General features: G+C 46.3%; 2 protein-coding genes across 3 annotated transcripts in view; both read right to left on the reverse strand.

Annotated features, from left to right (window-relative positions):
* Window positions 1-14,849, reverse strand: part of HORMAD1 (HORMA domain containing 1) — a 578,262-nt gene that overhangs the window by 309,985 nt on the left and 253,428 nt on the right. The gene's annotated exons all lie outside the window — the stretch shown is intronic.
* The window catches only part of CDC42SE1 (CDC42 small effector 1), a 44,434-nt gene that overhangs the window by 2,576 nt on the left and 27,009 nt on the right, over window positions 1-14,849 (reverse strand). Inside the window, exons 2-4 of one of the 2 annotated variants that reach the window (XM_083477477.1) lie at window positions 6,860-7,231; window positions 4,012-4,122; window positions 1,491-1,594 (exon numbers count right to left, since the gene is read on the reverse strand). In XM_083477477.1, the coding sequence (XP_083333603.1) occupies window positions 1,523-1,594; window positions 4,012-4,122; window positions 6,860-6,913 (237 nt within the window). In that variant the 5' untranslated portion in view covers window positions 6,914-7,231 and the 3' untranslated portion in view covers window positions 1,491-1,522. Of the gene's footprint in view, window positions 1-1,464; window positions 1,595-4,011; window positions 4,123-6,859; window positions 7,232-14,849 lie in introns of those variants that run through there. The other variant, XM_083477476.1, reaches the window with a different exon arrangement.

Genomic DNA, 14,849 nt, shown 5'->3' on the forward strand with positions numbered 1-14,849 from the left:
GGAAGTGAAAACTAGTTAGAAAACAGCGTCTAAGCTATATATTTTAACTCAAGACTTCCCTGGCAGGTTGCTCTCCAGGCAGTGGGGAATGTGGGATGTGATACATAAGTAGCAGACAAGTACAACATTCCTTGTTTTCCTAGAGTGGACATGCAAAGGGGATGTTCGTTCCAGCCGGTCGAAAACTTCCTGTTTCCTCCTGGGCTGGAGCATCCTTCCTTTTGCATGTGACTACAGGTGGGCATGACCTTACCTGTGCAGGTAACAAAAGCACAAGGCACGCAGCCCCCCTCCCTTCTTCTCCGTCTTCCTTTCATCGTGTGAACTGCAGTTAACTGCCAGCTTGCAGTCACTGGGATTAACCCCCTATATGGGGTAGATCTAACTAAGTCTGCCTTCAGGGATCCAACTGTGAACTGATGATGTGAGTAAACTTATTTTATATATATACAGTGGATGCTCGGGTTGCGAATGTGTTCCGTGCGGGAAGCACGTTCGCAACCCGCAGTGCCGCGTCTGCGCACGTGCGGGTTGCAATTTGGCGCTTCTGTGCATGTGCAAAGCGCGATTTAGTGCTTCTGCACAAGCGGTGAAACCCGGAAGTACTTCCGGGTTTGGCATGGTGCACAACCTGAAATCACGCAACTTGAAGCCGTAACTGGTATGACTGTACTTTAAACAAGATTGTGGCATATTCTTTTAAGAGGGATATACGGGAACTTACTAGGAACCTGCGGGTTAAACCACAAAGCTTGCCGATCAGAAGGTCGGCAGTTTGAATCCCCACAATGGGGTGAGCTCCCGTTGCTCGGTCCCTGCTCCTGCCAACCTAGCAGTTCGAAAGCACGTCAAAGTGCAAGTACATAAATAGGTACCATTCCAGCAGGAAGGTAAATGGTGTTTCTGTGCGCTGCGCTGCTTCGCCGGAAGCGGCTTAGTCATGCTGGCCACATGACCCAGAAGCTGTACGCCGGCTCCCTCGGCCAGTTAAGCGAGATGAGCGCCGCAACCCCAGAGTCGTCCGCGACTGGACCTAACGGTCAGGAGTCCCTTTACCAGGAACCTAATAGTAAGAGGCTTAAACAAGCCTGCAACCAGCTATCTGCTGTGCTTTTAAAAGGGGAATGTAAAATTCTGCTAAGTTCTAGAACAGGCTTCCTCAAACTTGGCCCTCCAGATGTTTTGGTCTACAACTCCCATGATCCCTAGCTAACAGGACCAGTGGTCAGGGATGATGGGAATTGTAGTCCAAAACATCAGGAGGGCCAAAGTTTGGGGATGCCTGTTACAGAACTTGCTAGCGCAAGTTAGGAAGGATATTAATAAACAATATACCCCCTCCTTCCTCCCTGAACTCTCCCACAGGGACTACAGCTTAAACCTTGGGAAGGGAGCCAGGATTCCTGGCTCTACGGCAGAACAAGGAGCTAGTCCTTAATGATCAGATGGGGAACTAGGGAAGGTATTTTCGTATCTAGCAAGGCACTTACACGGAAGAGAAAGCGGGGGAAACACCACAGAGCTACAAAACGTGGGAGCTGCTCCACTGTCGATCTCGGCCGCATTTGGATCTCATTTCATGCATTGCGCCCGTCTGATGGAAGAGAGAGAAAGAGGTCGAGGTTAGGACTAAGGATCAGGAATAACTTTTGGAAGGCAAAAGCTGTTTGGCGGTAGAACGAAAAAGCCTGGAAGGTGGTGGGCCCTTCTTTTTCAAGCAGGCCCATCTGTCAGGGTTGGACTTTATGATCCTTGGGTTCCCTTCCAAGTCCTCCAATCTATGACGACGGTGTCGGAAGTGGTCCTGTCACAGCACCTTCGATCCCTCGCATCCCAGCTGGATGCTGGGGGTCGTAACCAATGGCTCTCGAGTAGATTCTCTGAACAGGCCTAAGTTAGCCCACCTTCATTCGTTCAGATGGGTCTACTCGGAGGAGGTTGGATCCGGCCCCAGGGGGATGCAGAGTGCAGGACTGGGGAGATGAATTGTGGCACGAAAAGAGGAGGGCAACTCATAAAACCACCACCTTGGAAATGCAGAAAGGGCCTCCAAGACAAAAACAAAGAGGAAAAATAAAAACACCAAAGGAAAACCAAAAAATAGAAGAAAAGAAAAAAGAGAGAGAGGGGAAAATAAAAGGGACTTCCAACCCTCTGTTTGTTGGTTACAAAAAATAAATCACTGAAAATATTCACTCTATATTCAAGAGAGTGGGACCCTAAGCTATACAGTGGTACCTCGGGTTAAGTACTTAATTCGTTCTGCAGGTCCGTTCTTAACCTGAAACTGTTCTTAATCTGAAGCACCACTTTAGCTAATGGGGCCTCCCGCTGCTGCTGCGCTGCCAGAGCACGATTTCTGTTCTCATCCTGAAGCAAAGTTCTTAATCCGAGGTAATGTTTCTGGGTTAGCGGAATCTGTAACCTGAAGTGTATGTAACCTGAAGCATATGTAACCCGAGGTACCACTATAGCTTGCTCAGCTTATACCTAAATCCGGCACTGGGGATGAAGCGATCGGGGTGGCAAAGGCAGGGCGGGTTTTTGGCTGGCGCTATCTCAGCTGGAGAAGCGAGGGCGCGGCGTCTGGCTGCCGTTCGGATCTCCCTTTCGCACACAAGACTCTCAGCGCCAGCTGGTCGAGGAAGGATGAAGCCCAGAAGCACACAGAGGCATGTTTGCAAAAGGGGAGGGCAAGCTGTGGCAAGCCCAGATTCTGCCAGCCCTGGAGTTCTGAAACTGTCAAAATCTGTCTGCTGCGGCTTTCGAGCCTGATTAATAAGCAGGGCTCTCTGTTCCCTGGCAAACGTCAAAAACGTCCTCTTCCATCTCACCTCATTGTTGGAGGGGTTATGATAAGCTTGGCACAGCTCATCCTTTATGGCGGCAATTTAACTTTGACACAAATGGTAAATATTACGAGGGTTGCCATACGTCTGGCTTCAGCAACTTTCCTTAAAAAATTGAACCATTTCCAAAAAAAGAGCTTTCTTTGGGCAATTTCCCCCAAAAAGCTCAACAACCTTTGCGTCTGGATTTCTTGAAATATGGCAACCCTAATATTACTAAAGAAATCAGGAAGATGGAGTGTTTAAAGAAGAGAGGAAAATGTTTGCAGGATATTTGAAGAATCATGTTAACAGGTTAAACTTTAGCAGGGTGGCAGTAAACTCAGCAGTTTAGAGTATATAAAGATACGAGGCGGAAGGAGAACAAAAGAATTTATGGAGCAATTTAAAAATGCAGCCGTAATGGGTATATATACAGAACCACGGAAGGGGAAGTCGATGATTCTGATTGTATGAGTAAATTGAATGGAATGTGAAAATTTGCAATGGGAAAATGTATAAATAATTTTCCAGAAAAATACTAAAGAACCGAGGGTTTGCTGTCCAAAATTAATGCCGTCAAATATTTCTGATGATACCAAGGGAGATATATTGTCAAAAGAACTGGCCTTATATATGATCTTGGTGGATGGGCTAGTAAGAAAACAGCCCAGAATTTTGCACTTGGTATTGCTCGCTTTGCAATATCGGTATAATAGAGCAAATTATGCATAATTTGAGATATTGACAAGGACCAGAAGCAACAGACACTTTAAATATGATTATGCGTTCCTTTACAGCTAAACCAGTCCACATCACAAGCCTGAAAATGTTTGGGATTTTGGTTGTTGTTTTTTAAACCCATGTGCAACTGAACTCATTCTACATGCCTGATTTGCATCTGTGGCTGAAACTGCTCTCTCTGGTTTATATACGTTATAAAATGAAATTAAAAAAAAAAACTTTACAAAACCAAAATTAAAAATGAGGCCAGTTTGGCTGTCGCCCTCAAACAGCCACTAGAGGGCAGGCGCGGGCAAACCTTTCCTTCCTCATAGAACCTAATGAAAAACCGACTTCCTGCCATTTGCGAAAGTGGATGGGAAAGGTTTGTATCTGCTGCGTAGAAACGCCCAACTCCTTCCGAACCCAAACCGAACCGCCAAAGAGAACAGAGGTTTACCATGGGGAGACCCTCGTTCGCCATGTCTCCGGACCCGATGTGCGTCAGGTGGACGAAATTCATGGGCTCCCCTATCATGCTGCGGTCGATTCTCCGCCGCGTCTTCTTCGGCTGCGGGGGGAGAGGGAGGAACAGGGTGGAAGGAAAACATCACCACCAGATACAGATAGGCATCTGACATCAAGAATCACAAAACAGAGAAACCAGTAGGAGAACACTTCAGTCTCCCAGGACATTCTATACAAGATCTCAAAGTAGCTGTTTTACTACAAAGGAATTTCAGAAATAGACTGGAAAGAGAAGCTGCTGAATTGCAACTCATTACCAAACTTAAAACCATGGAGAGACCTGGTCTGAACAAAGACATTGGATTCTTATCTCATTATACATGACTAAGCCATTTTTCACCTTCTCACCCCTTGCCTTTTTCTGTAAGACCTATTGCAGTCCTTAAGAGTCAGCAACAGGCTCATCTCAGTTATCTGCCAATCTCCCATTCCCACCACCCTTCTGAGTAACACCCCTCCCCACCTTCTCACTATATAGAAGGATCTGGCAACTTCTGTTTCAGTGTATCTGAAGAAGTGTGCATGCACACGAAAGCTCATACCAAGAACTAACTTAGTTGGTCTTTAAGGTGCTACTGGAAGGAAGTTTTTATTATCACCACCAGAGTCGAGGAAACACGGGAACGGGCTTCGCCTGAGCCAGAAGGCAAGCAAAGCCTTTGGCGCATTGAAAGCGCCACTTGGAAGAGTCCGGCTGCTGGGTCAGGCCAAAGGGGGTCCATCAAGTCGAGTCCCCCTTGTTCTCACAGAGGCCAAATGCCCCTAAGAACCGGACTGTCTCGCCAGAGTGATGCATGCTCTGGGTATCTCCCGCTTGGACTACTGCAACACGCTCTACGTGGGGCTACCTTTGAAGGTGACTCGGAAACTACAACTAATCCAGAATGTGGCAGCTAGACTGGTGACTGGGAGTGGCCGCAGAGACCACATAACACCGGTCTTGAAAGACCTACATTGGCTCCCAGGACGTTTCCGAGCACAATTCAAAGCGTTGGTGCTGTCCTTGAAAGCCCTAAACGGCCTCGGTCCAGTAGACCTGAAGGAGCATCTCCACCCTCATCGTTCAGCCTGGACACTGAGGTCCAGCTCCGAGGGCCTTCTGGAGGTTCCCTCCCGGCGAGAAGCCAAGTTACAGGGAACCAGGCAGAGGGCCTTCTCGGTGGTGGCACCCGCCCTGTGGAACGCCCTCCCACCAGATGTCAAAGAGAAGAACAACTTCCAGACTTTTAGAAGACATCTGAAGGCAGCCCTGTTTAGGGAAGCTTTTAATGTTTGACGGACTACTGTATTTTAATATTTTGTTGGAAGCAGCCCAGAGTGGCTGGGGAAACCCAGCCAGATGGGTGGGGTATAAATTCTATTCTATTCTATTCTATTCTATTCTATTCTATTCTATTCTATTCTATTCTATTCTAAGAACCTGGAATACTGGATAGACTGCATCTGGAGCTGGAGGTTCCATAGGAACACCAAAAGATCCTGGCTGCCGGATCAAGCCAAAGGGTGCCCATCTCTTGTCCAGAATCCGGTTCTTAGAGTAGCCAACCAGAACCCGGATGGAAAACCGCAAACAGGAGCTGAGCAGAAGACCCCTCTGCCATCCTGTGGTTTCCAGCAACTGGTATTCAAAAGCATAGCTGTCTCTGAGATAGACTCATGGAATTGTAGAGTTCAAAGGAACCCCAGGGGTCATCCAGTCCACCCCCTGCAACGCAGGAATCTTTTGCCCAATGGGGGCTTTGAACCAACAACATCAAGATTAAGGGTCTCGCGCTCTACTGACTGAGCTATTGGAAACAGATCGGATGAGGGCAATTTCTCTGTATTTATCATTAGATCTGTTAGGGATTAATTACCGAAATATCTCTATGTGATTTAAGAGACGGTACTTAATGTTTGATGTCTTATCGCCTTTTTACGTTTCGCTGGAAGCTGCCCAGAGTGGCTGGGGAAACCCAGTCAAGATATACCTTGTACCATCGAAACAGGTGAAAACCACAGGATCCGTCCAAATAAATGGCTGCAGGAAACTTTGCCAGTGTGTTGGTAAGAAAAACAGTCATTATCTCAAGCCACCGTCGGACTGTATATTCAATGTACTCTGATACCACCCTAAACGGTCAGGGCTTTCCCCCAAAGGATTCTGGGAACTGTAGTTTGTTACAGGTGTGAAGAGTTGTCAGGCGACTGTTCCCCACTATTCGTCTCCCAGAGCTACAGTTCCCAGAGTGGCTTAGCAGTCAACCCCTCTTGGGGGAACTAACAACAACAACAACAACAACAACAATAATAATAATATTTATACCCCATACATCTGGCCGGGCTTCCCCAACCACACTGGGCAGCTTACAGCATACAGTGGTACCTCGGTTCTCGAACATAATCCATTCCAGAAGACTGTTTGACTTCCGAAACGTTCGAAAACCAAGGCGAAAAGGGCTAGCTGAGAATTCAATTGGAAAAATGGAAAAACAGGCAGCGGAAGCCGTTTGTCTTCCGAGGTGCATTCGAAAACGGAAGCAATTACTTCCGGGTTTTCGGCGTTTGAAAAATGTTCGGCTTCCGGGACGCTTGAAAACTGAGGTACCACTGTATCTAAAAACTAATAATAAAAATCAAGCCTTAAAAAACATAATAAAAATAATCAAGCGTTTAAAAACTCTTGCCAACTCTCTGCACTGGAGCATTCCAAGGGCAGGAAAAACCAACCCCAAGGGCTGAATTCAAACCTCTGGCCTGCTGTTCTCCGCTCCTGGGCTAAGAGATTCGGGACGACTCACCTGCCGCGATTTCTCTACGACGCAGCAACCCAGCTTGTGCCAGAAATCGCTCATATTCGTTGAGGATTCCAGCTTTCCGCCTAGTGGGTCGATCTCCTCTCAGATACTGGTAAGCCAGACCCCTTTCCGCGTGCCGGATCCTTCTCTACGCGGGAAAGTTTCTGCGACCGCTGCGACCCAAAGCTGCTTTCTTCCCCACCACCACTTCAGGGTCCAGAAAATTCACACGACAGCCTCCGAGATCATTCCGCGAGCTAAGGCGATTCCACCGTTCCGGAGAAAAGACGCGGCGGAGATTTGCGGAGTTCGTTCCCGTGCCCTGACAGCGAGGCAGAAGCAAATAGGGTTCCTCGGACGTTGTTTGAAGTCTACCTTTGGGGAAGGGAGGAAAGAGAGAGTCCTTTAGGAGATTTTAAATATTCCTTAAGAACGTGAAGGTGTCAGAAGAGGCGTTCTGGATCAGCTCAGCAGCCGTCTCTCATAGCAGCCATTGTACGGACAGGAAGCTGGGGTTAATGGGTCACTGGTCTGATCCTGCAACAAGGCTCTTATTTTTATATGAAGGGCTACCCCCCCCCGCTTGAATCGCTCAGAAACCCCACCCACCCTTGGCAAGTCCAGGGTCCTGTTGAGGAGCGACAGATCGGCCAATGGGAGGCTGAGCTCTGACTTCCTGCAAATCCTGCGCTGCAATTCCTCCAATGGGAGCTGTGTGGCGACAGCATTGCGTTTCTATGTTATATAGCAAGAAACTCCAAACAGCATCAGCTACGAGTATTAGGATCGCAGAGGCTGTGGTGTTTTTTCCTGGCCAATTAATTTGAATTTCAAAGATTTTTAACAATTTAACTTCAAATTTAGTACAAGTTTAAAATATTTTTTATAAGTTGGTTTCCCCTTGATGTTTTCATTCCCACCCTTTCCTGCTGTATTAAATGTTTGTTTTCCTTCTGGGATTGTACCCCCAAATGTGTTTTCTAAGCTTGTCTCCGACCGTAATAAATTATCTATCTATCTACAACATACTTTATTATATTTCCCCTTCATTACAATTAATTATTCCTTTATTTCCCCCCTTTTAAAAATTCATTGTCGATTTCCCATCCGCTGCTGTGTTGGATCCTGTTCGCACTTCCGTGGACTTTAATAATTTTCCAGATAGTCCGAAGAAGGCTCCAAACTTCCATAAAGCTTTCAATATTTCAACATTTTAATCTCTTAATTACACTGTCTCCTTTGTCATGCCCAAGGCTGAATAACCCTTTCCTGCCCTGTTTTGGTCCTGAGGGGGAAATTCTCTTTTGGGGAAGACTGTTAATTTGACTTTACTTCCCTTTTCTTAAAAGGACACCTTCTTACTGAAGGGCATTGCAATGCAGATCGCCCCACAATTTCCCTTCCAGGAAGATCAGACCCAGCAGATAAGACCTCCTTTTTTTCTGGTCGACTTGACTGCTCTCTGCAGATAACAGGAAACCAAGGGTTTCCATAGAACCAGACTGGAGTGGCTTATTTTTCGTAAAAAAAGAACTCTAAACGAAAAAGACGCCACTTCCTCATTTTGAAAGAGTTGCCACAGAGAGAGACTCAGCGAGGGTCACTGGCTCTGGGGCTTGGATTTCTCAGGCTTTCGCGGCCGCCTGCGTCACACGACGGGCCGGAAAGTCATAACACAACCGCTGCGCAATCTGATGTGTGTTTACTGAAAATTGAGCCCACTGAGATCAGCGGAGCTTGCTCTGCGTCGGATCCCAGCCTTGCAAATAATAAAAAACCCAATTTTTTAAAAAAATACAGAGGTCACACACCTGCACATTTTGAGCACTCTTACAACGCTTCAGGAACCGTGGTTCCTCCCTGCAAAGAATCTTGGGAACTGTAGCTGACCCACTACGGCGCTGTGGTTCCCAGAGCCCTTAACGAAAACTATGATTCCCAGGAATATTTGCAGGAAACCATGTGGCCAGTTGGTTAGAGAGTGTTCTGGTGGGAAGAGATTTCAGCCCCCCACTTTTTTTCTGAACAAACACAAACCACTGTGTTGCAAAATGTAAGAATCTACAAAAATGCAATAGCAACACGATGGCTAATAACTGTGAGGGAATACAGTGGTACCTCGGGTTAAGTACTTAATTCGTTCCGGAGGTCCGTTCTTAACCTGAAACTGTTCTTAACCTGAAGCACCACTTTAGCTAATGGGGCCTCCTGCTGCCGCCGCACCGCCAGAGCACGATTTCTGTTCTCATCCTGAAGCAAAGTTCTTAACCCAAGGTGCTATTTCTGGGTTAGCAGAGTCTGTAACCTGAAGCATATGTAACCCGAGGTACAACTGTATATAATGTGTTATGATGTCATTCAAAATATACAACTAAGCCACTTCAAAATGATGTATATATCATACAACACATCTCACAAAATATACAAGTAACTTCAAGTTGTTATGTGTATCAGAGTCAAACAAAGAATCAAACAGATAAGGAATAGCAAGGAACGCCAAGCCATCTCTCAAAGGAAGACATCTCACAAAAGTCTCAAATATATACCTGAAGGAGTGTCTCCACCCCCATCGTTCTGCCCAGACACTGAGATCCAGCTCTGAGGGTCTTCTGGCAGTTCCCTCATTGCAAGAAGTGAGGTTACAGAGAACCAGGCAGAGGGCCTTCTCGGTGGTGGCACCCGCCCTGTGGAACGCCCTCCCACCAGATGTGAAGGAAATAAGCAACTATCTTATCTTAAAAGACATCTGAAGGCAGCCCTGTTTAGGGAAGTTTTTAATATTTAATGCTGTACTGTTTTTAACACTTGATTGGCTGGGGAAACTCAGCCAGATGGGCGGGGTAAAAATAATAAATTATTATTATTAGCAAAAGTTGCTGGTTTTTTTAAAAAATGTGACAAGCTTTTGAGTTCTCCAGAACTCTCCTTTTGCCTGATGAACACTTCTGGAGAACTCAGAGGTTTGCCACATTTTTGTAGCACTTTGCTTGCTTGGTCCTTAGTTTACATCTCTCTTTCCCCGTGACTCATTCAGCACAGAAACCGTTGCTGATCATCGCTGTTGTTGTCGTTGCGTGGGTGCGTTTCAAAGTGGCATCGGAAATAAATAAAAATACTCCCGGTTTTCCTCTATCGCAGTCCTGAGGTTCCAAAAAGATCGGCCGATCGCTAATGCATCGTGGGGCAAAAGTCAGAGAGACGCCCAATTTGGAAAAGAAAAGAAGAAAAAAAGGGGGGGAGGAAGGTAAAGGAGTTTATTTGTAGAGATGCATATCTAGAAGGAAATGATTTTAATTCAAAGAAAACTGAAAGTTTTAAAGAATTAAAAGAAAGAATTGAAATTGGTTGCTGGGGGTTGATGAAGAAACGAAGCGGCGTTTGGGAGATTTTCGTGTAAGGAAAAGGTGTGTAAGAAGCAACGTGATAGAAGTTTACAAAATTGTCCCTGGCTCGGAGAAAGTGGATAGAAAAAAAGTTATTCTCCTGGACATCTGAAGGACAGACAAAAGGAATGTCTAGCACTGACCAAGGTGGGTAAAAATAAATGATTAAAATAAAATAAAATCGGATTTTAAAAATTTCAATAGGATTTTAAAAATAAAATCCTTTTGGAGGAAAAATCTTACTAAAGATAGTTTTCTATTTAAGTTACATTATAGTCCAAAGGCTATTCATCAGGAAATAAGGATTTGTTTTAAGTTTTTCATGTGTGTTAAAATTCAGTCTAAGGTGTTTTTATCCAAATATAAACAATAATTTCATAATTATCTGTCTATGTATTTCTAATCGTATAACCAAATCAGTTATTTTTGATATAACTGTAAAAACTACACTGAAAATTTATTATTCCAAAAAGGAAACCTTCATCTGGTTGTAAATATTAAGATTATACCAGCAAGAATGAGTCTTTCTGTAAAAAATAATAATGATTTAAATCAAGTCTTACTGACTAGTGATTTAAATCGTGAAATCCACCCTGTGCATCACACAGTTAAACTGCGGAACTCCCTGTCACAGGAGACGGTGACAGCCACTAACTTGGAGGGCTGTGAAAGAGGATTAGGAAAATTCATGGTGGAGAAGGGGGCTATCAGTGGCTACTAGCCAGGATGGAACCTCCAGGCCCAGACGCAGTCTATCTAGATTTCTAGGTGGTTGGGGGCAATTGACCACAGAGGGAACAGGATACCGGACTAAGATGGACCCCTTTTGGCCCAATCTGGCAATATGCTCTCCTGATGCTTCTTATGCTAACTGCTCTGTGTTTTGGTAAGCGAAGGCGGAGGGAAGGAGCTTCCGAAGGGGATTTCGCAAAGCGGAATTAAGAAGAGATTTTTGTTAAAGGCATCATTTGAGCAAACCGCCGGGGAAGGCCCAGCCAGACCCCAAGTCTGTCTGCTGTGGGATCAGCCAGACAGGAACAATGCGCGGCCTTCATCCCTCCGGCGGGGCTGGCCGGCAGCCGCTGCGGCTGATCACCAGGGTTCCCGTCTGTGTGCCAAAGGATGACGGAGGCACCGGGACAGAGTCATGGAGCAAACTGCTGTTTTTGCAAGCAGAGAAAAGCCTCGTCAGGAGGAAGGAAAAACGTGACTCAGCAAAGCGTCTTTGCTCCTTTTCCTGGGATGGGAGAACGTTCTCTCCCCCCCCAAAAAAATCTTAGTTTTCACAATATTATAAACAAACAAACAAACAAACACACAAGACAAGCAAACAAAAATCATAGCCTTATTGAAAATTACAGTTATTAACTTTGTTAAGTGACTTCCTCGCCTCCCCTTGGTTGAATTTCATTGCATGTCCTTTTAACGGTTTTCCAAATCCCAATTTTTATGAAATTTAACTTAAAACATGAACATCCTTTGATCTTCACCTTATGGAATTAAACATATTAATTCATCACTTAACATAAAATCCTAAGCCCATTAAGTATCTGCAAGCTGTTTTCAGTTAGTTTAACTTAACAAATTTAACTAAATAATCATTCAATTTATTCCACTCTTCCTGATACTCCTCCTGATACTCCACCAACGTTCTCTCGGGGGGCTGCCACAGATTTCCTCCCCTCGCTTTGTGATCCTTCAAGGTCCCCAAATTTGAGCCGTGTCCGCATGGCGTCCACAAGCGGCTCCTTCAGAAACTCCCCTTTCCCTCAAACAGGCTTCAATCCAATTAGGAAACGGAAGCCGTGGTTCAGCGGAGGTGTGGACGTAAGAAGAGACTTGCCAGGCCTGGTCCAGCCTCCTGTCCTCTCAAATATGACCCTAAGAACTCAAGAATTCAGATAGACTACCTCTGCACCTGGAGGTTTCATACAAACACCATAGGAACCCTGCAGCTGGAGCAAGTCAGCAGTAACACATCTGAATAGCGGTGGAGGGAAACCACCGGACAGGGAAACACACTAACGCTTGAATGCTGCACACACGTTCTCCCCCACGATGTCCAGACACCCCTTGTTTCTAGCTCTCTTTCAAATCAGAACCAGTGAAAGTCCTGTGTGAGTGTCTGGAGGCAGTTGGAGGATGGATGGCGGCTAACAGATTGAGGTTGAATCCTGACAAGACAGAAGTACTGTTTTGGGGGGGACAGGTGGGTGTGGGGGACTCCCTGGTCCTGAATGGGGCAACTGTGCCCCTGAAGGACCAGGTGCGCAGCCTGGGAGGCATTCTGGACTCACAGCTGTCCATGGAGGCGCAGGTCAGTTCTGTGTCCAGGGCAGCTCCATCTGGTACGCAGGATGAGACCCTCCCTGCCCGCGGACTGTCTCGCCAGAGTGGTGCATGCTCTGGTTATCTCCCACTTGGACTACTGCAATGCGCTCTACGTGGGGCTACCTTCGAAGGTGACCCGGAAACTACAACTAATCCAGAACGCGGCAGCTAGACTGGTGACTGGGGGCGGCCGCCGGGACCACATAACACCGGTCCTGAAAGACCTACATTGGCTCCCAGTACGTTTCCAAGCGCAATTCAAAGTGTTGGTGCTGACCCTGAAAGCCCTAAACGGCCTCGGTCCAGTATACCTGAAGGAGCGTCTCCACCCCCATCGTTCTGCCCAGACACTGAGGTCCAGCTCTGAGGGCCTTCTGGCGGTTCCCTCCCTGCGAAAAGCCAAGTTACAGGGAACCAGGCAGAGGGCCTTCTCGGTGGTGGCTCCCGTCCTGTGGAACGCCCTCCCACCAGATGTCAAAGAGAACAACAACTACCAGACTTTTAGAAGACATCTGAAGGCAGCCCTGTTTAGGGAAGCTTTTAATGTTTGATGTATTACAGTATTTTAATATTTTGTTGGAAGCCGCCCAGAGTGGCTGGGGAAGCCCAGCCAGATGGGCAGGGTATAAATAGTAAATAATAAATTATTATCATTATTATTATTATTATTATTACTTAAGGCAGCAACAACAACAGAGGACCGTGGGAAGAATTCATCCTGCACTGGGGAGGTGTTATTTTGGCCCCGGGACTAATGTCAAGGCCAGGGAACGAGGCTTCCAGGGCCTGCACAGGAGGAAAATAATAAAACAAAACAAGATTTTCGCTTCCTGTTTGCCTTCGGGAGGGAAATCACCTGGAGACCCGTCGCTGCATCGGACCAAAGGCCTACCAAATCAGGCATCCCACTTCCAACCCATCAGACGCCCCCCGGCAAGCAAGCAAGCCCTCCCTTATTACCCGTCCCCAGGAAATAGTTATATTCGGCGGTAGACTGCTTCTGTACATGGAGGCTCCATCTGCTTCTCCAAGCCAACAGATGGCAGAAGACCGACCTAACCACATAGGATTTCCTTGACAGATCCATTTCCTTAACACGGGTCCATTGTGCCCAGTCTCCTGCTCCTGATGGAGGACAGCAAGTTACTTCTTGGAAGCTTATAAACAGGGCAGATAAGAAACAGCCCCCATTCTTGGTTTCCCCTCTCATTTTCTCCGGGGTCTGGTATCCTCTCATCCTCCTCCAGAAATTTGCCTCAGCCCGCTTTTAAGGCTACCCGAGCCTCTGGCTACTACTTCACGTCTTCCGGCCGCGCAAGAGTCCATAAATTCAAATTAATTGCACGGGGAGGACACAACACGGGGCGAACAATCAGGGACACGCCACCCAGGAGAGCGCAGTAAGGTGGCAACGCCCCTAACTGTGACAAAGCCGGAAAAACAAAGGTGTAATTGGTTTTATACATCGTGGTGTGGCAGTCAGAACCTGGGAGGCCAGAGTTCGAATCCTGCCACGCAGGCATGAAGCTCACCGGGTGTGGCCCCAGGGACTAGTCAGTCTCTCAGGCTAGTCTACCTCACAGGGCTGCTGTAAGGATATAAATTGGTAGTACGACTCATGCAACACGTTGGCGACTAATATACAAACAATAATTACCAAAATAATTATACATTCTTTATCAATCTTCTGAGAAAAATACAAAACCTTGTGTAAAGCCACAGGGACTTGTGAACTACCCAACTGAAGATGAACTTATAATGTCTGGTTTCAATGGATTTTTCAAATGCTTAACTCAGTCTTTTCTTACCTTTATCTTTTTAGGTAAGTTCATGGGGGGGAAAAAACCAAAGGGTAAGTTTGGTGTTGTTCACAATACTGAGAGATGCTAGTGAAGTTGTAGATGGATGTTAATGAAGCTGTGGACAGGATCTACAACTCCACTAGCATCTCTCAGTATTGTGAACAACACCAAAGGAACTCGGGGTGATGTACATGATTCTCCATATTTTATATTATTATCAAGCATAGAACAAAATCATCCCAGAAAACAGGTGTGAAATATTCAAGCAGGGTGAGAGAGAGAGGGCCAGAGACATCCATAATACCGTAGTTTTCGCTCTATAAGACGCACCTTTTCCCTCCTAAAAAGTAAGGGGGAGAGTGTGTGCGTCTTATGGAGCGAATGCAGGCTGCGCAGCTATCCCAGAAACCAGAGGGATCGCTGCGCAGCGCTCCCTCTCGCTGTTCTAGCTTTTGGCTTAGCAGTGCGAAGCCTCCT

The sequence above is a fragment of the Podarcis liolepis genome (assembly GCF_965112155.1).
Source record: "Podarcis liolepis genome assembly, chromosome: 15".
Lineage (NCBI taxonomy): Eukaryota > Metazoa > Chordata > Lepidosauria > Squamata > Lacertidae > Podarcis > Podarcis liolepis.